Genomic DNA, 22,562 nt, shown 5'->3' with positions numbered 1-22,562 from the left:
TGGGTCATTAAGCTTGTTTTTAGAGAGAAACTCTTACAACCTAAATGATCAGTAAGAGAAATGTGTCATTTGAGTTTGATTTCATTATGGATTATTTTAAATATTCTTATCTCACTATCTTTTTTTTTCTTCGATAAATGATTTTTGCTTGGAAATGGGAATCGTCCTCCCTTTTCCTTTTTCCTGTTTTTAGATGGCATCCTCCATCATTTATTAAAAATGGAGGATGCAATTGTATGAAACACTGGAAGAAAATGTAAGAACATTGACAGAAATTGGAGGCTTTGAACACTTTGCCCTTGCACACATTGCAGCTTTTCAAGCCAGAGTGGAGGACCTGGAGGCTCAACTTCAGAGGACGCTGGCCACAAAAAGGAAACTACCAGAGAGAGTTAAGTTTTTGTATGAGAATTAGGAAAGGGAATGCCCTCAGAATGAGCAGCTTGTCCTGGAGAATGAAGTATTGAAGTAGAAGGTTAATGAGAACAGTAAGCTAATGGCATCATACTCTGGGCAGTTGGACATGTCATCCCCTATGACTGACTCTATGTTGCCATCCTCCAGTCCCAGCAGTATTTCCACCATGGCTATTTTGCTTGAAAGCCCTGATTACCCACCCAAGTTCAAGTTTCCAAGATTTCCCTTCAACTATCACCAAAATCCTCATTTTCTAATGTAAGCGGGACAATTCAGCTCGAGGAAGAAGAGAAATATATGGATGATGGTGAAGAGGAGGAGGAAGAGACAGAGGTGAGGGGAGGTGAGGAAGAAAAAGATGATGAAGACGACAGCAAACTGAGCATCAAACTGACACCCATCACTCCAAAGGTCCGTACCCTGGTGGAGAAGAATGAGTCTATTTCCTGGCTCATGGAGATGGAAGAGGCCATCCCTGCCTCCAGCCTCTCATTGCAAATGCGGGCTGGGGCCAACTGCCATCCCCTACACTCCACATCCTCCCTCAATCTCCTCCCGTATCCGACTTCCCTAGCCAAATCTTATTACTCTACCTTGTCTACATCCTCTGACCCCAGTAGTGGCATGTTCTACAAAGGGATCTTACCTTTATCCCCGACAGAAGCCATTTTAAAATGGGCCTCCAGTGTGGTCCTCCTTGCCAAGAAGACTTGCCCTGAGAGGGATAAGCTGGCCAGTCATGGGATAGTCTACACCTTGACCCCTTTCACCGGACACTGCCACCTGGTTAACTTGTCAGGGAGGTTGCATCACCACTTCCATAATCACCAGCTGAGGTCCATGACTTACCCATCCGACTTACCCATCTACTCTACCAGGTATATGCGCCGTTTCCACAGACTGAGTTCCTTGATGTGGAAGAGGTATCTGCTGAAGCTGGTGCCTGTCGGGCCAAGCTTAAGGCCTGTAGAGGTACCAGGGTGCTGGTTGTCCCAAGGTGCATGCCCAGGAGGGAGATATATTATATTTAAGGATGGAGAAAATAGCAAATGAAATGTCAATTAAAGCATAGTTATCATAGATCTATCAACTGATAAATTCTTATTAGTAGAAAGCTCATGGGATCAAAACCCTTGATCATCATTCTGGTCTACATATGAAGGAAATACAAGCAGAAAGAAATTGATAGGAATTGCCACCTTTACAGGACATAATATATCATGAGGTCATGCAGGAAGAAAGGGCAGCAGTTAACGGTAACATACAATAGTGATTTAAGGTAAGAAAAAGATGAAAGGCAAGAAAAGATGGAGATTAGGTCAGAGAGGACAGTTAATGCACAAGAAATCACTGCATGAAGAAAGGAATTGAGTTCTGCAGGTTAAAGATATAGATCAGCCAATACATTCTCCTTGTGTTGACACCAAAAGACATATGTATGCAAGCAAAATGCCAGGTGACTCAGATAGACATTAGTTAGATAATTATTACCGAGATTTAAGTAGAGCTAAGCATTAAGAATTAAATAATAAATTAACAAAAATGAAACTAGTATAAATTGAATTGTAGAAAAGCTGTCAGAGGGTATTGTAAGTCTACAGAGTAAGGGTGAAATTGGTATACCATTGGGTAATGCAGATTAATTGTCATTTTTATATTGTCATTGGCCTTCTGCTCCTATTATATTTCAGGGAGAGAGTACTCGGAAGGGAGAGGGGGTGAAGAATTGATTCAATTTGTACAAGTGAATTAAACAATAAATTTATTTTCCACAAAAATGTGCATTATTTTATGCTGGAACATGTATGATTAGTCACCATATTACCTGCCTCTTCATTGTCTGACCAATGACTGTTACCTTCCTGTGTTGATGCAACAATTGATGAATGAATATCACCTGCTGGAGAAATAGAGCATCTAAACGGCCTCCTCTTTGAAAATGATCATGTCATCTGGGTTGCCACAGCCCTCTTGTCAATAGCGTCACTGTCAATTCGATAGAACTGACCTCTTCTCGATTGGTTATTACGTATTTCCTTGAAGGAGAGCTTCCCTTCTATATTATTATGGAAAACAAACAAATCACTCGGCACATTAACGTTATAGCAGCCGGAATTCCGTTAGCTTCTCCACCCAAGGAGAACACACCAACCAGGGATAATTGGCATCCTCCTCAACCTAATAGAATATGCCATAACCATGTATTAACAAAAGAATGCACGTAACTCCTCTCGCCTATCCTTCAATTCACATTTAGACAACAGTGTTCGGAGTATATTAACCTAATACCAATTAATTTAGATATCTCGCAAACAAAATTTTTGAAACACCTAAAGCAGACAATTGAACTTACTTCGGCCTCTATTAGATCCTTTATCGTATGTTCTAACAATTTTTGCAATTTATTATTGTCGCCGAAAACATTGATCAACAGACCGCGACTGTTAAAACATAATCTGCAGACTTCATATGCGTGTTTATCGCACATTAAGAATGTTTTAGAGTAAGCTGTATGAGTTACTGGACAATCTAACGTTAGGGAAATAATGCAATATGTCAACATTTATTGAACTAGAATAAATAGCCGAAAAAACTAAGTAAACAACGTTATACCAGGGCATTCGCATCTCGTATGTCATCTGTTACACTCATTTGGGAAGTAATGCTATTGATATGGAAATAAATGATCTTAATCGGATCCCAAATATTTTGGGATATTTCAATGTAATCTGGTAATTAGGTAAATGAAAAATAAATCGACCCTTTTATACATGTTTATTAGGCAATGAAGTATGACAGGCATTCTTTGTTATAAAGTGGAAAACAAAAAAAATAATTACATTGTAAATGTTCCGTTCATTCATTCGACAGATCTGGAATATTTCTTAATGACATAATTAAAGGAGCTAGCGAAATAGACTTCTGAACTTACCTTATCATCTACTAAATCCTCTATTTTCTTTTCCAGCCTGAAGTGTAAATTAGTCTTCTCGCCAAAACATCGATGACCACGTCACGACTGTTACAACACAAACTGCAGACTTAAAATACCGCTTTCTCGGAAAGTCTGATCTTTTTCAAATATACAGAAGAATGAAATTAAAAACCAACTATAGAAGTAAAAAGTCGTTTTTCACACATTACGTCACGAATCATTTAAAATTTTCAATGTAGCAATAACACACAAAATACGTAACTGGCCTGATGGCCACTTGCATTTCGTTATTCATTTGTTAATGATTTGTTTTGAATGCAAAAGAAATGGGCTGATGTGGGAAGAGATTATCTTATTCCAGATCACACATGAAAACCTTTCTTGCGATTACTCAGATTTAATTCAAGGGTGAGTAATGGAAAATCGGAATCCGCCTTTTCTAAAATATTTTTGACCTTTTGTGGTATCAATGAAATCATAGAATTGGCAAAGAAATAAACGAATGAAAATATTGCTGTACCGTCCTTTCATTTCAAAGATCCTTGTCAAAAGGTTAACAATAAGTATTCTTTACGTTGCAAATATTCTAGATTAATCAATAATATAGGTATCTATCGCCGGTTGTAATCCTGGAGCAATGCAAATAAGTTTTAGTGTCCCGTTTTTTCATTAGGTTTCTTTAGGAATACACGTCAAAATAATTATTTGATAGGTGACGTCCATGTTTCTGAAATTCGAAAAATGTTATGAACTGTATTCCAATAGAGATGAATGACTTCATGCTAATATTATTCATTTCATTAACCTGAGGTAAATTTATTTAAATATATTCGGTTATGATCATGCATATTTATCTAATATACGTGCGTTTGTAGGCGAATATCATTTTGTCATATTCATGAAATCAGTCTCACTTGATTAACTGCTGTAATAGTTATAAACTAGTAATTGGCATAGGAAAATCTGGGAGGTGGAATATCTTAAGATTATTACGTAGGGCCATTATATTATCTTCATCTTATGGAAATATCTAATCGAACTGCCATAATAACGAACACCTAGCTTTGTTTATACGAAGGTGGGTGGGAATCGTTTCTAAGGAATATATCAAAGATGGCAAATCAATAAAATTTCATAAACAGATATTCAACAAATAACGTAATAAATCCTCTGGCCTTAATGTCACCATTCTTTTACAAAACAGTGTACGGGGCATACAAACGACCTTCTAGCTCACATAAGATTTTTTACACACATAATAATCTAAGCACTGAACACAGACAACTAAACTTACTTTGAAAACTATTAAATCTTGTATAGTCTTTTGCAGCATGATTTGTAATTTACCATTCTCGCTGAAAACATTAATCAACAGTCCACGACTGTTTAAACATAATCTGCACAATTCAAATTCGGCTTTATCGCACATTATGAAAGATTTACACTACTTTGAATAATTTACTGGACAATCTCACTTTAAATAATAATGCAATATGTCACAGTTTACTTGAAATGGAACTAAAATTTATTAAAACAGCCGAAACCTAATGTAAACAACTAAACAGTTGGACACTTGCATTCCGTTCTTCATCTGTCAAACTGTTTAAAGAATTTCTCTTGAAATTCAATGGAATTGAGTGATATTGAAAAACAGATCTTCATCCAATCACAGATATGTCGGCGTATTTCAATGTAATCTAGCAATTAAGCTAAACTAAAATAATTTCGTTTTATATGATTTTATTAGTTATAGAAGAATGACGGGCATTCTTTGGTATTATATACAAATCGAAAAAACTAAAAAAGTCTAATATGTTCCGATTATTTAAATGAAAGAGCTGGATCAAAAGATTCAGATACGTTTTGCTAATGATTGCTAAATGTAAGAATAACCCAGTATTTATACAAGCGAAAGTTATTGTGCGTTGTAGACATATAGTGTATGAAAAATATTACAAGTTCAATGTTACCGGCTTTTCTTTCTGTTCCTATCTGAATAAACATCAAAATAATTCTTCGACCCGTAGGAACGGGACTTTGACGAACTGAATCTTTTTCTGACGATATGAATCGATGTCAAGTTAACATTAAACATAGTTTGTTATGGTTAATCAGATAATTAAGACCAAAAAATAAGCTTCAGTTAATTTTAACTATCAATGTTACGTGATACGTGTAATATTTACTAAAATTTGTTCATATGTTCTATTTAAGATCGACTCTTCCCGTATCAATCCATTGTTTACAAGAAATACTTCGGAAATAAAAGGAGTAGATGAAGAACGTAACGCAAGTGCCCAACTGGGAAGTTTTTTGTTTACTAGGATTGTTTTATCAATTTTGAAAAGTAAGTCAAGTAAATTGTGAACGATGTTAACATATATTTACTGTTAGGTTCTTCCGTAAATACCTGTGACACTCCATCCTGCTCAAATCTGTTTAGAAAAACACCTATTCCGCCTTTTATTTACTTTCTTAATGGATTAGACGTGATTCACCGGGTGGGATTCGTCTGCTTGTGTCATGTGCGGAATTGTGATCCTCTTCCTCCAAAGAGTCGGTCATTTTTATCGACCCTTTTGCTCTTGCTAGTGACCTGCTGTGTTGAAGAGAAAAGAAGAAGAATGAAATGCCAATCGCAAGTTGTTGTAGCACTTGGGATGTTGTATTGTGTGAATAATCGAACTATTTCACGTAATTTTTGACAGATGTTTATATATTTAACGTTTTATTGTCCGGTCAATCATCCGGCGTAATCTAAAACGTTCATAATGTGTGACAAAATTGATTTTGTCGTATGCAGATTGTGTTTAAACAGTGGTGGGGTTCTGATGAACATTTTCGACAAGAATAATAAATCGGAATTCATGTTGGAAAAGACTATAGAGGATTTGATAAATGTAAAAGTAAGTGAATTGTATGTGTGATGTCCTTTCTAAAATATTTTTTGAAGATGTTCGGTGTAATTTATAAGCAATTCATAAAATGCGTAAGGTATTGGGGAAAGTATAGTGATAAGTAGACGAGGAGATTAGCACATTCTGATGTTAATATCTGTTTTTGATATATTTAATTAGGTTGTGGAGGATGCAAATTATCCCTGGTTGGTTTGTTCGACCTGCATGGAGAAGCTTACGGAATTCCGGCTATTTAAGCATCGATGTGCAGAGTGTCTGTTTGTTTTCTACAATCGTATCCAAAATGGGTTCAATCCTGTGACGGAAGACTGGTTAACAAATCGACAAGAGGTCAGTTGTATCCATTAATTTGAACGATGTGTAACAAAATCATATCTTGCCTAAAAAGAATATATTTCGTTGGAAAGCTTGGAAAAGTAATTTTGTTGAAATTACTGTTCATTTCACCACTCCCAAACCGACATATGCAAAAGCATCCTATCTTTTATTTCAATGATCTTGCATCTTCAATGACCATGTTCCCGCACTGTTCATAACTGCGCTCCATGTCAAAAGAAATGCGATCATTTTTTTGAACATCCTTTCATTACGCCCTGTCATATCTATGTATAAAATAATTCAAATGATTCAAAAACCATTCTTATTTGACATTTTTACACTACCGAACAGTGGGGTTGGGTTCGATTCCCTTATACTTCTTAATGGGGTCCACGGTAATAGGTGAATTTAACATAACGCCATGAAGGACTTAGTATTGGGTGAATGCTACCATCACCTACCAAACCGACTGAATTTGATTACTGTTTTTATTGTTTATAAGGAGGTGAGTGATGTCCTGACCCAAGACAATAATAATCCTAGAGAGCATATGGTTGATGGTACATCAGACAAAGTGTGGGCTTCAAGTAGTACCGTGGAATCTGCTGTACATTCCGTGGGAACAGCATCAGTTGAGATGAAGAACCCATATTCACCAGTCCATGGAATCAATTTTATGGCCATGAATGATTGCAATGAAGTGAATATTGAGGTGAGTGAATTGAGCTGTTATCCATTGCAATCATAACCAATTCTATTTTGCAAATTAATATTGTAGTGTCTTGAAAGTTTAAGTTTTTTTTTTCTTAAGCATGGGGAAGAAGTGCATTAGGTATCAATGGCTCTGGCCTTTCAAACACCTACCATGAAATGGTGAACCATCATATGATAATGTTTATTCCATTGAATGAAGGTAGATGCATGCAATTTAAGCACCTAAAGTCATAATCATTATCTGTTTTAAAAATAGTGGATACCAAAATTATTTTCGAGCAAGACTTACATAACAAAGTTTGACCAAAAAGATTTTTTGCCCTGAATCACTTATTTTGAAATGTTAATAAAATACCATTATTGAATAATGATGTTTAATAATGTGCTTTGAATTAGTTTCCTGGTGAGATCAAGAAAGAGATTGAAGATGAGACCATCGCCAGTGATGCTGTTGACGATAGTGAGGTGGATGTCCAAGATGACATGATCATTGTCAAAGAAGAAATTGACACTACCAGTGGATGCCCTGTTCCTCTCAAAATTGATACTGGCTCATCAATGCAGGAAGGTGACAGTCATTGGTTGGACAATGAAGATTCAAGCCATTTGGTGAGTGCATCTATTCATTTCAGGAGCATAATTATCAATCTACACTTTAGATCAAATTTTCTTTTCCGATTCAAAGTGGTGTTATCATCGACAAATGTAATGAACACTTCAATTTCCTCAGACTGATTGGGCAAAGATCACGTAATATAAATTTTGTCTCCCAGATTTTGTGTATAGGGTGAAACTTATAACCATAATACCCTCGGTCAATAAGAAGCAGAATGAGTCTGCTTTAAATGCTCTCCCATATATATATATATACAGGGTTTATTCCAAAAGTAATGCAATCACATTTCCCATGCCATTCCTATTGAATAGAGTGGATTTAAGTCACTGTTGGTAAGTAAGAGGGACTCTAAGCTATGCTTCAAAACCAGTTACAGTGCTCTTCAAGTTGCGGAAACAGCAAGATATCAGTTATTGTGCGCCAACCAGCAATCTGGTTCTACTGTAAATTTGCTGTAAATATCATGCTATTTACTTAATGGTATTAGTGTATATAAACAAGACTACTGCTTTTTGTTGTATAAGATGATTGCAATGGTCTGGATATGCAACTCTATTTAAATGAAAATGACAAAAGCATTGATTTACCCAACATGATAAAGGTGGTGTATTCAAATAGGTAAATGTAGTGATTTGTCAGTTTCTTAAGAAGAGATAAGATATGCCCAGGATTCTATAGCAAATAGAAGCGTTAGGATAGATAATGGCTATTATGTAGCATTATATGTATTAGGTTAGTGTGAAAGTTATGGCAGGATTTAATTTTCAGAACAGGAAATAGGCAGCTTGTGCAAAGTAATGACTGTTCAGGTAAGTCAGAATTGTGGTGATGCTGGGTGTTTTCTGGGATGACTTAGGATTTCCTCTCTTTATTATTTTTAGCATCCCTACATAGTAATCATATTATTTGTTCTTTCACTGAAACACGAATTTATTATTTGTAGCCAGGTATTCGATGCATTGGTTAGGCTGAAAGGCCTTTAATGACAGGAGCACTCTATCTGTCTGTTGCTTGACAGTTTTTTAAGGTTTTTAATCACCTTAACAGAGAAGTGGTCTTCAAAAATTGGTAGTGGGAAGCAGGTTGATTAAGGATGGGATAGATAAGGATCATGATGGTTTTGGTAAAATTGTATTATTTATGTAGAAGAGAGAAAGGGTGATGTTTAATTGACTGACATACTGAGCAGGGAGGAAGTTACAGTAAAGGCTAAGTTCAAAGATTGTTTAATTTTATGGTATTTGGACAAAGAAGTGATGATAAGGTGAGGGCTTTTCGGGCAGTTTGGTTCAAAGAGAGAAGTGTATTGGGTTGAAGGTTTGAGAATTTTAGTATTCGGCAGTTTTTCAGGGTAATCACTTTTTCTGAGACAGTAAAGTAGCTGGTTGGTGTATTTTGAATGGAGAGGAGTTTTCTTGTTGAAACAGAAGCTACAGAACGAGTCAGAAGGAGATGAAGGACTTTGCATGTGAACAGAGTCCACAGTTGGAGATAAAGTTATTGTTGATAGTTGGTAAGTTTCATTCAGACTGAGTTAAAATTATTTTTCTAGGGGTGAATGTTGATAGCTTGGAATGTTATATTAGAGTCAGATATAGATGAATTGAAAGATTCTGGAAAAGAAGAAGAAAAAGACATGACAGTACAGTGGGGATCAAGATGGTGGGGGGCTTATGTACCGGCTTCCCACTCTGAGGGCGCGGGTTCAAATCCTGGCAGTGTAGAATATTTTTCAGAGGTATCTCAATCCCTATTTAAGGTGCTTTGTGGAGGGCAATTGAGTGAGTATGCATCCATCAGATGTGACGTTAAGCTGCAGACCCCTTGGCACCTTTCATAATGAGTTGGCTAATGCCGATGCTGGGTTTCTCTCCACCCTTCAACCTTTCCTATCCATCCCCTATGGTGCAAATGACCTTGGCTGTTGGTTGCCTTCCCTGAATAATACTACTTGATTTCAAAAGCTCGTTTGTTAGGTTGAATTGGGATGAACTAGAGTAAAATGCAGAAAATAAGAATGGATAGGATAAACAGAAGGCTAATCATTTACCAAGTAGAGGTAGAAGTACTCAGAGATGATGAGGGACTTAATGTAAAGTATGTCACTGGATTTTGTTTTGTTAGCAGTCCCAAAATATTTATTTGGTACTTATGTCCATCCATAATCTAACTAACTGGTAAATACCTAAACAAAATTACTATGCATATGAAGTTATTACATGTTTGCAAACTATACAGCCTTGTTTGATGGATTCTTATAATCCGTTCCATTGGACAGAGGCCATAGAAATATTATGTCTCAAGGGTCATTTCTGTTCATCATTTTTTTAAAACAAGTGGTTTTAAGAGTTTTTCACCCTGTAGTCATATGTAGTTATTTCTCTTGTGTTTCTCAACAGAACAGAGTGATAACTTTACAGCAAGTCCCTGATTATCTCTGTATTCATTAATCCTATCATCCTAACTAATGCAAGTAAATTATTTGAAGAAAAAATTTTTTTCAAGAGGTATTAGCTAAAATATTATTTATTATAACAATTTAATGTATGCCAGTTAACAATTTTTTCATCTTAATTTTACAAATAACCTGTTATTCAAACATTTTTCATGGATATCCTAAAAATCTGTTATTTTATTTCTTTGATCTTGCAGGATAATTTGGAGGATGCAGAAATAAGTATGCCCTCTGAGGAGGAAGTAAACATTAAGGAAGATTTTGATACTGAAATTCCTCAGATGGAAGTAAGACTGGAATGGGAGGTGTTGCAGGAACAAGGTAATTGGAGCTGAGGACTGTGCTATCACTTCACCTTTGCTACTTTCTAGTGTAATACAACTATTGTTTATTAACCCTTGCAGTACCATTAATGTATTTTGGAAAGACTGAGTTAACTTTATAGAATTTTATTTAAAATATCTGAAAGGCCATTTAAAACAGTATGATAAATTGCAAAAAGGATGATAATATTGTCATCCCTTTTTTGCAATTATTTATGAACATATTTAATATTATTTAGGAAGCTACTCAGATTAGATCTTTTAATAATCTTGCTGTTTTCAAGCCATTTCTTTGTTTGCTTGATTATTCTGATTTTAAATTTAATTGCTTAGGACTTATAAATGAAATAACCCAAAACAACCATTTTCACTTTCAATATCTTATGTTTTTCCCCAAGTAAGATCTAAACATAGTGTGAAAGGCTGACTTTAGCTCCCTGTAACTTCTTTAGGTTTCTCTGGCTCAAAAGAGCCTTGAAAGGAAAGCACTTGCCACTGAGGAAGGTAAAACCAAAATGGCTAGAAAGCCTAATTCAGGTCAGCATTAGTTGATGACATGCTTTGTTCCTCGGATTGAAGCACAGCTGATGTTGCTAAAATGTATACATAGAGTGATGAATTTCTACAGGAAAAGACTAGACATATGATTGTATGCAAATTCATGTACACATATGTGATTCAATGTGAACATGCATATCTATAATTATAATTTTACATTAATTAGTATATTCAAACTGGTGAAAACAATTTTTTCATCAGAAGTATTTATTTTTTAATGAGTATATACTTTACCTTATCCTTCAAATCTTTCAGATGATTACCAAAAACAAGTTAATGCAGGGGATGATGCTTCAGCCTCTCAAAGCTATATGTGTGAAAGTTGCTACAAGGTATTTGAACAAAAGGACCTTCTCAAAGATCATGTAATGCATAAGCACCTTAAGAAAATGGTGCAATTCAGATGTGATGTTTGTTTGGAGGCATTTAAGAGAAAAATTGACCTTGCAAGTCATATCAAATTGGTGCATGCTCTTAAGAAGAAGCACCAATGTGAATTCTGCTCCAAAAACTTTCCATGTTTAAGTAAACTCAAAATCCACATGTTGACACATACTAGGAAAAGACCATTTCAATGTGCATTGTGTTTAAAAGGTTTCGCTGGAAAGAAACATTTAAAGAAGCACATGTTGACTAATACTGACAGAAGGGAACACATATGTGAGATCTGTTCTAAAGTATTTACTTGTATTGGTACTTTAAAGAGGCACGCGTTGACACACACTGATGACAGGCCTTACAAGTGCAGGATATGTCACAATACCTTTACCAGAAATTTTACCTTAAAGACTCACATGTTGACACACACTGGCGACAAGCCACACAAGTGCCAGTTGTGTCTAAAAGCATTTACTGTCAAGAGCCATCTAAAGTCACACATCTTGACATACACTGGCGAAAAGCCTTACAAGTGCAGGATATGTCAAAAAACTTTTACCCATAGTAGTAGTCTAAAGACTCACATGTTAACACACACTGGTGAAAAGCCATACAAGTGCAGGATATGTCAAAAAACTTTTACCCAGAAGTGTCATTTAAAGACTCACATGTTAACACACACTGGTGAAAGGCCATATAAGTGCAGGAAATGTCACAATACCTTTACCAAGAATGGTACTCTAAAGACTCACATGTTGACACACACTGGTGACAAGCCATAAAAGTGCCATTTGTGTCTAAAAACATTTATTGTCCAGAGCCATCTAAAGTCACACATCTTGACACACACTGGCGAAAAGCCTTACAAGTGCAGGATATGTGAAAGAACTTTTACCCAGAGTAGTGGTCTAAAGACTCACATGTTAGTACACACTGGTGAAAGGCCATACAAGTGCAGGATATGTCAAAAAACTTTTACCCAGAGGTGTCATTTAAAGACTCACATGTTGACACATACTGGTGAAAAGCCATTCAAGTGAATCATATGTTCCAAAAGGTTTACTAAGAGTAGTTATTTAACTCTTTGCTGTCCAATATTTATTTCGGAATTCCAACAGTCTGGTCCAAATTATTTTAAGAAAAAAATAAATAAAACGTCAGATGCTAATGTTGTATATTTTATTGCTCATATTTGCATTTTTTTAATGTGAGTTTCCTCTTTATTATAGTGAAGCACATCAAATGATTTAATTTATTCTTTAAAATCTTTAAGCGTGTTATATCTTTTGAAGCAATTTCCCACATGTAGTCCAGGATTATGGTGACAAGTTTCACATATATAGATTGTCTCCCTTCTTCCACCTGGCACATTTCTTTTCAAACACACAATACAGTCTTTGTGCTTTCCCTCTGGATTCAGAACAATTATATATAGCTTCCCATTTAGTCTCTGCTCCTTGTCTGAATCGGAAGTTCTTCCTCTCTTGGTTGCAGAATTTCCCTGGCTGAAGTTGCCAATTAGATCCATCAACAACTGCCTCCTGAATCTTAGGTGACTTATAGGTTTTTTATTTTGAATCTTGCAGTTTTCCTGGTAAAGGATATACCCATTTATTATTGATACCTCCATGCCCCAGAAAAACAGCTTTCCCCACCACTTTAGAGTCTTTCAAAGGAAGCAGTAGGAAGAGGTATATTGATCTGCAGTGTCCACTGCGCCCATATTTTTTGTATAGTGCACAACAACACTTGGCTTCTCAACCTCTTGAATCTGACAAGTTCCCTTTGCTTTCTTTGAAACAGCCTCCGAAGATGATGTGCTCCAAGTACTGAGCAAAGAAACAATGCGTTTAACGTCACAATTTGATCCAAATCATTCCCGAAGCTGCAATCTTCTTCACTAGACAAATCTGCAAACTCGTCATCAACATCACACATATAGTCATCTTCGTCACTACTATCAGCATAAATTTCTTTTCTTATCTCATCTTCATCCATTTTTGAACCACTAAAAATAAGAAGAGAGCTTGTAAATGAAATCCATAGAAATGAATCACTGGTATAAAAAACAAGGAAAACTGACTTTACTATGCATTATGTGCGCAATATTTGGAACGGAATAATAACACATTCTAATAATTAGGTAATTTTACAAAAGAACTAACCTATAGGTTACAGAAACCTCCAAAGTTAGTTGAAAAACACTGAAAAATAATGTCAACCATGGCTCAATTGCATCAGCTACGATGGTAAACTACCCAAAATTGAACATCACGTGTTTCATTGTATTCACATGCTTAAAAGGTATTACATCCAAGAAAGACACGCAGAAAGGTTTAAGTAGGTCTAAGAAGTTCAACCAAATGATACCAGATGGTAGAACCATACTGATGAGGCGTATAAATGCTGCACGCAGCTCTGTCGAGCCTGACTCGACGTTGGACCAGATACTTACGCAGAGACTGTCGAGTGCGACTCGACGTTGGACCGCAAAGGATTAATATCCACTTCCTTATTAAAGGATAATGAAACATCTCTATCTTCTAATGGGTCCTGAGAAATGTCAAAATGACAGTCATGTTTAATATCTACTTCCTTATTAAAGGATAATGAAACATCTCTATCTTCCAATGGGTCCAGAAAGACAAACATTACAGATAGAGTGAGATCTCATTTCAGAGAGAGATGTGTTTTCATAGAACAATAATGAGTAATGGAAGTATTAATATTCTACTAACAACTTTTGCAAAAAGAAGAATAGGAACTGAATTCCCCATTGGTCAAAAAACATTAGGAGGAATGAAAGGATAACAAACAACCAAGTGCAACCATCAAGATAAAAGAGGGTTTTCAAGAAAATAAAAAGAATAGTTTTATTCCAAAGAAACTGAAGGAGATGCCGCAAAAGTAACTTTTAACAGAGTCATCTGCTAACTTGTATTTCAACGCAACAATTTCAGATTGTGGCGGCATCTCCCCCAGTGTCGTTGAAATTTGTCAATGTATTAACACCATAAGTTGGCTTTAACCTTGTGGGATGTGGCATGTTGTGCACAAATATCAATGCTTGTGACATTGTATGCACGATAATTCAAAACAACATCTTGTTCCTTAAAAAGCCAAAAAATTTCAGAGTTTAAGAGGATGCCACAGTAGCTTAAGTGGCTAAAGAACTCGACCGGATATTGAGGGATCTGGGTTCATATCCCAATCAATACGAATGATTTTTACACTCTGAAATTGTTGCAAGGAAAGTTTTACCTTAAATAGGCTAGATTTAATATGCAGATGGTTAATTGTATACACATTATTATACATACAAACACAACATTATATATAGACACTCACGGAATTCTTTGCTTCTACATTACTGCACCAATGATTTTCACCTGCCTGAATTCATGCAACCATTGGCAGTTCTACATCCTTTTCTGGAGGAAAAGATTATCTACTAGAAGTCTCAGCCTCTTCTTTTACAATAATCAAGTCATCTCGGACATTCATGGCATTACTGCCAACAGTGTCAAATGCGAATGCATCCTTATCCAAGTCTTTCTGATTCTCAGTGGGCAACTAATGGGAAGCATAAACAGGTTATAATATCATAATGGCATAAGATAAACATTTAAAAATAAGAGCATCAGGACAATACATCTTTCCAGTTAAGGAAATACTAGACACAGCAGTAAAAAACTTGATCACTCGAAGATAATTTGGTAATAAACTTTGTGAAACAACATTTGTTTTGACTGCATTGCGTTATACCTCAATTCTTTAACCTAGATCAATACCTTGTTGTATTTATTAGTGGCAATCCAATTCTTCCAAGAGCTCATGAAATAATTGATATCTCTATCAATTATTTCTGTTTAAGGCGAATGATATGAGATACTGCAGCACTACTGAATGTTCACAATTTGCATTACATGCCACCAACCATATCCTCTCCTAGCCTCTTTGCACCTTTGTTGTCATTGCTCAGGACATCACCCTCCTCATTATAAACCATTAACACAGCAATCAATGGGAACCTTCATTTGGCAGTTAATGTTATAGTTTACCCAACTTTAACCCCTACATGTCATTATGTGAAATTCAGCCATTACAAGTGCATTAATAATTAGGAGTAGATAAATTCATTCTCTGTGCCACCAATGATTTTTCAGGATTACATCTGGTAACAAAATAAGATTGAAAATGCTGAAGTCCATACAAATCCAATTGAAGTGTCCCAGTTGGCGATTCAATATCTATCACCTGAGGATCACACCTCAATCTACCACTTATATTTCTTCTTAATCCCATTTAAATAGCAAAGAAACATCTTGCCTTGATAACATTTAATAAAACCCTTCTCAATTCATTGGAAAAACCTTTAGTATGAGGGTATGTCATTGATGGACATTGACACCACCAAATATGCAAAATTAAATATCAGGGTGGCCAAATTATCAAATGAAAAAGTAAATATAAACCTAATCAACATAGACCTAGAAAAAGATAGAATACCATTGGAAGAAGTACACAGAACTGATAAACCTGATTATTGATCAAGTCTCAATGCCTTGGAGCAATCATGAGGAATAAGTTGACATAATATACCATCACATAGAAGACATAGTAGGGTGTGTTTTACTGCAGGGAAACCCTTGATAGTGACTGCAGAGAGATATGCAATAAACAGCAATGAAAGAAATGGTGATGACGAGGGAGACTATGGTTTATGCACAACTAATGCCTGTTGGGAGAAAGAAATGGAGTTCTGCAGGAGAGAGACAGCGGATAGTCATCAACAAAACTTGGCGATGACTAACCAAAACCAAAAAAGGCATTCGAATACAAGGAAATGTTATTCCAGGTGACTCAGAAGGTTATCAGTAAGATAACTTATTATATTAAAGAAAACATTTCCAAATCTATTTCAGAGAATATGCAATATAAGATTCCCTCTAGCTCAAAGCTGTATTCGTTGTTGATATTGTTCAATTTAATGCATTAATTTTATAGAATACATTTCCGTTTTTTTTAACTTTTTACAACAAGGAAAATTATCTCTTGTGACAAATTTTCCTAGAATATAAAATTTACAAACTTTCACTTTACCCCTTTTTTAGGATTGGGTATCTTAGCAACACTTATTAATAATTGGCATTCATCATGACCTTGGTGATCACAAAATTCTTTTCCCGCAGATTCGTTTTCATAGAGGAATATAGTATTCGTTGTTGATATAGTTCAATTTAATAAATACAACTGACCTCTTCTCGATTGGTTATCAAGTCTTTCGTCGTAATATTGCACCCCTTTTTTATGCGATCATAGAAAACAGACAAACACTCGCTACATCGACGCTTAAATAGCCGGTATTCAGTCAGTAACTCCATGCAGGAAGAAAACACCAACCAGGGATGAATTTCATCCTGCACAACCTGATTAAATATTTCATACACAGATATTCACCAAATAACGCACTAAACTTCTGGTCTTAATATCATCATTATTTTACAAAAGAGTATACGCGATATACAAACGAACTTCGATCTCATATAAGATTTTTTACACACATAACATTCTAAGCACTGAACACAGACAACTAAACTTACTTTGAAATCTATTAAATCTTCTACAGTCTTTAGCAGCATGATTTGTAATTTACTATTCTCGCCGAAAACTTTGATCAACAGTCCACGACTGTTTAAACACAATCTGCACACTTCAAATTCGGCTTTATCGCACATTATGAAAGTTTTCGACTACTCCGAATGATTCACTTTACAATACAACCCTAAATAATTCTGCAATATGTCACAGTTTACTTGAAATAGAACTAAAGTTTATTTTAACAGCCGAAAACTCAAAGTAAACAACTCATCATCTGGACAATTGCATTCCGTACTTCATCTGTCACACTCTTCAATGGAATTGAGTGATATGGAAAAAAGAATCTTAATCCGATCAGATATATGTCTGGGTATTTCAATTTAATGTAGTAATTAAGGAGAGGAAAAATAATTCCGTTTTATATAATTTTATTAGTTAGTGAAGAATGACCGGCATTCTTTGGTATTATATACAAATCGAAAAAACTAAAAAGGTCTAATATGTTCCGATTATTCATTTGAAAGACCTGGATCAAAAGATTCAGATACGTTTTGCTGATGATTGCTAAATGTAAGAATAACCCACTATTAATACAAGCGAAAGTTATTGTGCGTTGTAGACATATAGTGTATTAAAAATATTACAAGTTCCATGTAATCGTCTCTTCATTCTGTTTCTACCTGAATACACATCAAAATAAATCTTCGACCCGTAGGAAAGGGACTTTGACGAACTGAATCTTTTTCTGACGATTTGAATCGATGTCAAGTTAACATTGAACGTTGTTTGTCATGGTTAATCAGATAATGAAGATCTCAAAATAATCTTAATGTAATTTTAACTGTCAATGTTTCGTGATACGTCTAATAATTCCGAAATATGTTCATATGTTCTGACCCAGATTCAGATCGACTCTACTCGTATCAATCCTATGATTTACAAGAAATACCGCAGAAATAAAATGAACAGATGAAGAACCAAACGCAAGTGCCCAGCTGGGAAGTTTTTTTTGTTTACTATGGTTTTTTATCAATTTTGAACAGTAATTCAAGTAAATTGGGAACGATGTTATCATATATTTACCGTTAGGTACTTCAGTTAATCCGTGTCCGACACCTGTGACACTCCATCCTGCTCAAATCTATTTAGAAAAACACCTATTCCGCCTTTTATTCACTCTCTTACTGGATTAGACGTGATTCACCGGGTGGCATTGTGTAATTTGAGGAATTGTGATCCTCTTCCTCCAAAGAGTCGGTCATTTTTATCGACCCTTTTGCTCTTGCTAGTGACCTGCTGTGTTGAAGAGAAAAGAAGAAGAATGAAATGCCAATCGCAAGTTGTCGTAGCACTTGGGATGTTGTATTGTGTGAATAATCGAAATATTTCACGTAATGTTTGACGGATATTTATATATTTAACGTTATATTGTCCGGTCAATCATCCGACGTATTCTAAAACGTTCATAATGTGTGATAAAATTCATTTTGTTGTATGCAGATTGTGTTTAAACAGTGGTGGGGTTCTGATAAACATTTTCGACAAGAATAATAAATCGGAATTTATGTTGGAAAACACTATAGAGGATTTGATAAATGTAAAAGTAAGTGAGTTGTATGTGTGATGTCCTTTCTAAAATATTTTTTGAAGATCTTCGTTGTACTTAAAAGCCATTAGTTCATGGAATACGTAAGGTATTGGGGAAAACTATAGTGATTAGTAGACAAGAGTAGATTTCAGCATTATAATGTCAAAATAATGTTTTGATGTATTTTGTCAGGTTGTGGAGGATGCAAATTATCCCTGGTTGATTTGTTCGACCTGCATCGAGAAGCTTACGGAATTCCGGCTATTTAAGCATCGATGTGCAGAGTGTCTGTTTGTTTTCTACAATCGTATCCAAAAGGGGTTCAATCCTGGGACGGAAGGCTGGTTAACTAATCGACAAGAGGTCAGTTGCATCCGTTAATTTGAACGATGTAACAAAATCATATCTTGCCCCAAAAGAATATATTTCGTTGCATCTGTGTTGATTTATATGCTGTACAATTCATTCCCGTATCTCATAATGCCTGTGATTGATAACTTTGTTATCAATCACAGGCATTATCATTTGTGGCAAAAATGTGCACTATTTGAGCACGTTAGCTTGGTAAAGTAATTTTGTGAAAATTACTGTTCATTTCACCACTCCCAAATCGACATATGCAAATCATCCTATCTTTTATTTCAATCATCTTGCATCTTCAATGACCATGTTCCCGCACTGTTCATAACTTTGCTCCATGTCAAAGTAAATGCGATCATTTTTTTGAACATCCTTTCATTACGCCCTGTCATATCTATGTATAAAATAATTCAAATCATTCAAGAACCATTCTTATTTGACCTTTTATTACTACGGAACAGTGGGATTGGGTTCGATTCCCTTATACTTCTTAATGGGGTCCACGGTAATAGGTGAATTTAACATAATGCCATGAAGGACTTAGTATAGGGTGAATGCTACCATCACCTACCAAACCGACTGAATTTGATTACTGTTTTTATTATTTTTAAGGAGATGAGTGATGTCCAGACCCAAGACAATAAGAACCCTGGAGAGCATATGGTTGATGGTACATCAGACAAAGTGTGGGCTTTAAGTAGTACTGTGGAATCTGCTGTACATACCGTGGGAACAGCATCAGTTGAGATGAAGAACCCATATTCACCAGTCCATGGAATGAATTTTATGGCCGTTAACAATTGCAATGAAGTGAATATTCAGGTGAGTGAATTGAGCAGTTATCCATTGCAATCATAACCAATTCTATTTCACAATTAATATTATAGTGTCTTGGAAGTTTAAGTTCTTTTTTCTTAAGCATGGGGAAGAAGTGCAATAGGTTTCAATGGCTCTGGCCTTTCAAAAACCTGCACTGAAATGGTGAACCATCATAATGTTTACTCCATTGAATGAATTGTATATGCATTCAATTTAAGCACCTGAAGTCATAATTGTTAATTGTTTTGCAAAATAATGGATTCCAAAATTATTTTCGAGCAAGACATACATAACAAAGTTTGGCCAAAAAGATTTTTTGCCCTGAATCACTTACTTTGAAATGTTTAACATATACAATTATAATACCATATTAGATCATAAAACCATAAATCATCATTAAACCATATTAATTCATATTGTTGATATGCTTTGAATTAGTTTCCTGGTGAGATCAAGAAAGAGATTGAAGACGAGACCATCGCCAGTGATGCTGTCGACAGCAGTGAGGTGGATGTCCAAGATGACATGATCATTGTCAAAGAAGAAATTGACACTACCAGTGGATGCTCTGTTCCTTTGAAAATTGATACTGGCTCATCAGTGCATGAAGATGATAGTCATTGGTTGGACAATGAAGATTCAAGTCATTTGGTGAGTGCATTTCGGGAGCATAATTATCAATCTGTACTTTTGATCCAATTTTCCTTTCTGGCTTAAAGCAGTGTTATCATCAAAAGATGTGATGAACATTTCAATTTTTTAAGACTAATTGGGCAAAGATCAATTAATATAAACCTTGTCTCCCAGATCTTATATATGAGGTCAAATTTATAACCATAATGCCCTCATTCGATAAGATGCAGGATGAGTCTCTCTTTAAATGTTCTCCCATATATATACACAGTGTATTCCAAAAGTAATGCAATCACATATCCCATGCCACTCCTATTGAAAAGATTGGAATTGAGTCACTGTTGGTAAGTAGGAGGGACTCTAAGCTATGCTTCAAAACCAGTTACAGTGCTCTCCAAGTTGCAGAAACAGCAGGACATCAGTTGTTGTGCGCCAACCAGCAATCTGTATTTACTGTAAATTTGCTGTAAATATCATGCAATTTACTTGATGGTATTAGTGTTTATAAACAGGACTACTGTTTTTTGCTGTATAGAATTATTGCAATTGTCTGCATATGCAATTCTATTCAAATGAAAATGGCAAAAGTATTGAATTACTGCTCATGATAAAGGTGGTGTATTCAAACAAGATAATGTAGTGATTTGTCAGTTTTTTAAGAGGAGATAAGATATTCCCAGGATTCTATAGAAAATCAAAGTGTTAGGATAGATAATGGCTATTATGTAGCATGACATGTATTAGGTTTGTGTGAAAATTATTGCAGGATTTTATTTTTCAGAACAGGAAATAGACATCTTGTGCAAAGTAAAGACTGTTCAGGTAAGCCAGAATTGTGGGCATGCTAGGTGTTTGCTAGGATGACTTAGTTGTTCCTCCTCTTTATTCTTTTTAGTATCTCTACATAGAAAACATATTATTTGTTCTTTCCCTTAAACATGAATTTATTATTTGTAGCCAGGTATTTGATGCATTCAGTGGGCTTGGCTAGGCTGGAAGGCCTTAAATGACAGGAGCACTCAGATATGCGCCATCTCTCAGTTCTTACCTGTCTGCTACTTGCCAGTTTTGAAAGGGTTTTCAATCACCTTATCAGAGAAGTGGTCATCAGAAGATTGGTTGTGGGAAGCAAGATTATTAAGGATAGGATAATTAAGGATCATGATGGTTTTGGTAGAATGGTATTGGTTATGATGAAGAGGGAAAGGGTTGTGTTTAATTGACTGACATACTGGGCAAGGCAGAAATTACAATAAAGACTAACTTTACAGATTGTTTATTTTTATGGTATTTGGAAAAAGAAGTGATGATAAGGTGAGGGCTTTTCAGGCAGTGTGGTTCAATGAGAGGAGTATATCGGGTTCAAGGTTTGAGAATTTTACTCTTCAGCAGTATTTGAGGGTAACCATTTTTTATGTGACAGTAAAGTAGCTGGTCCATGTATTTTCATCTAAGGGGAAGTGTTCTTGTAGAAACAGAAGCCACAGACAGAGCGAGAAGAAGATGAAAGATTTTGTATATGATGGGAGGCCACAGTTGAAATCAATTCATTGTTGATAGTTGGTAAGTTTCGTTCAGACTGAGTTAAAATTATTTTTCTAGGGGTGAATGTTGATAGCTTGGAAAGTTATATCAGAGTCAGATATAGATAAATTGAAAGATACTGGAAAAGATGAAGAAAAAGACATGACAGTGGGGTTTGAGTGTTTCTATGATGGGAGAACTTATGTTTAATTGTACCCATAAATAGATTGGCATATGTAGGCGCTATAGGCATGCACATTCACTGCATTTTACAAAGACCCTTCAAAAATTGAGGTCTTGCAATATTTTTCTATGCTTAATGGTAATGGTGTTACTCTGCAAGAGCTTCCCGGCACTCCTCTTACCCTTTCACAAAGGTCAAGTCACAGTACATAACATCAGAAG

General features: G+C 35.6%; 1 protein-coding gene across 1 annotated transcript; it reads right to left on the bottom strand.

Annotated features, from left to right (window-relative positions):
- Positions 1 to 14,584: 14,584 nt before the first annotated feature.
- On the bottom strand, positions 14,585 to 17,276 carry LOC139691704 (uncharacterized). The gene is made up of 3 exons (XM_071589552.1): positions 17,236 to 17,276; positions 16,891 to 17,061; positions 14,585 to 15,205 (listed from the first exon to the last, which is right to left on the bottom strand). The coding sequence occupies exons 1-3, from the start codon at positions 17,272 to 17,274 to the stop codon at positions 15,077 to 15,079; spliced, it is 339 nt and encodes a 112-aa protein (XP_071445653.1). The 5' UTR covers positions 17,275 to 17,276; the 3' UTR covers positions 14,585 to 15,076.
- Between the last annotated feature and the right edge of the window lie 5,286 nt (positions 17,277 to 22,562).

This window comes from Hetaerina americana, unplaced genomic scaffold (assembly GCF_022747635.1).
Source record: "Hetaerina americana unplaced genomic scaffold, ioHetAmer1.1.p SCAF_39, whole genome shotgun sequence".
NCBI classification, from domain to species: Eukaryota; Metazoa; Arthropoda; class Insecta; order Odonata; family Calopterygidae; genus Hetaerina; species Hetaerina americana.
This window is presented reverse-complemented; position numbering and strand designations above follow the sequence as displayed.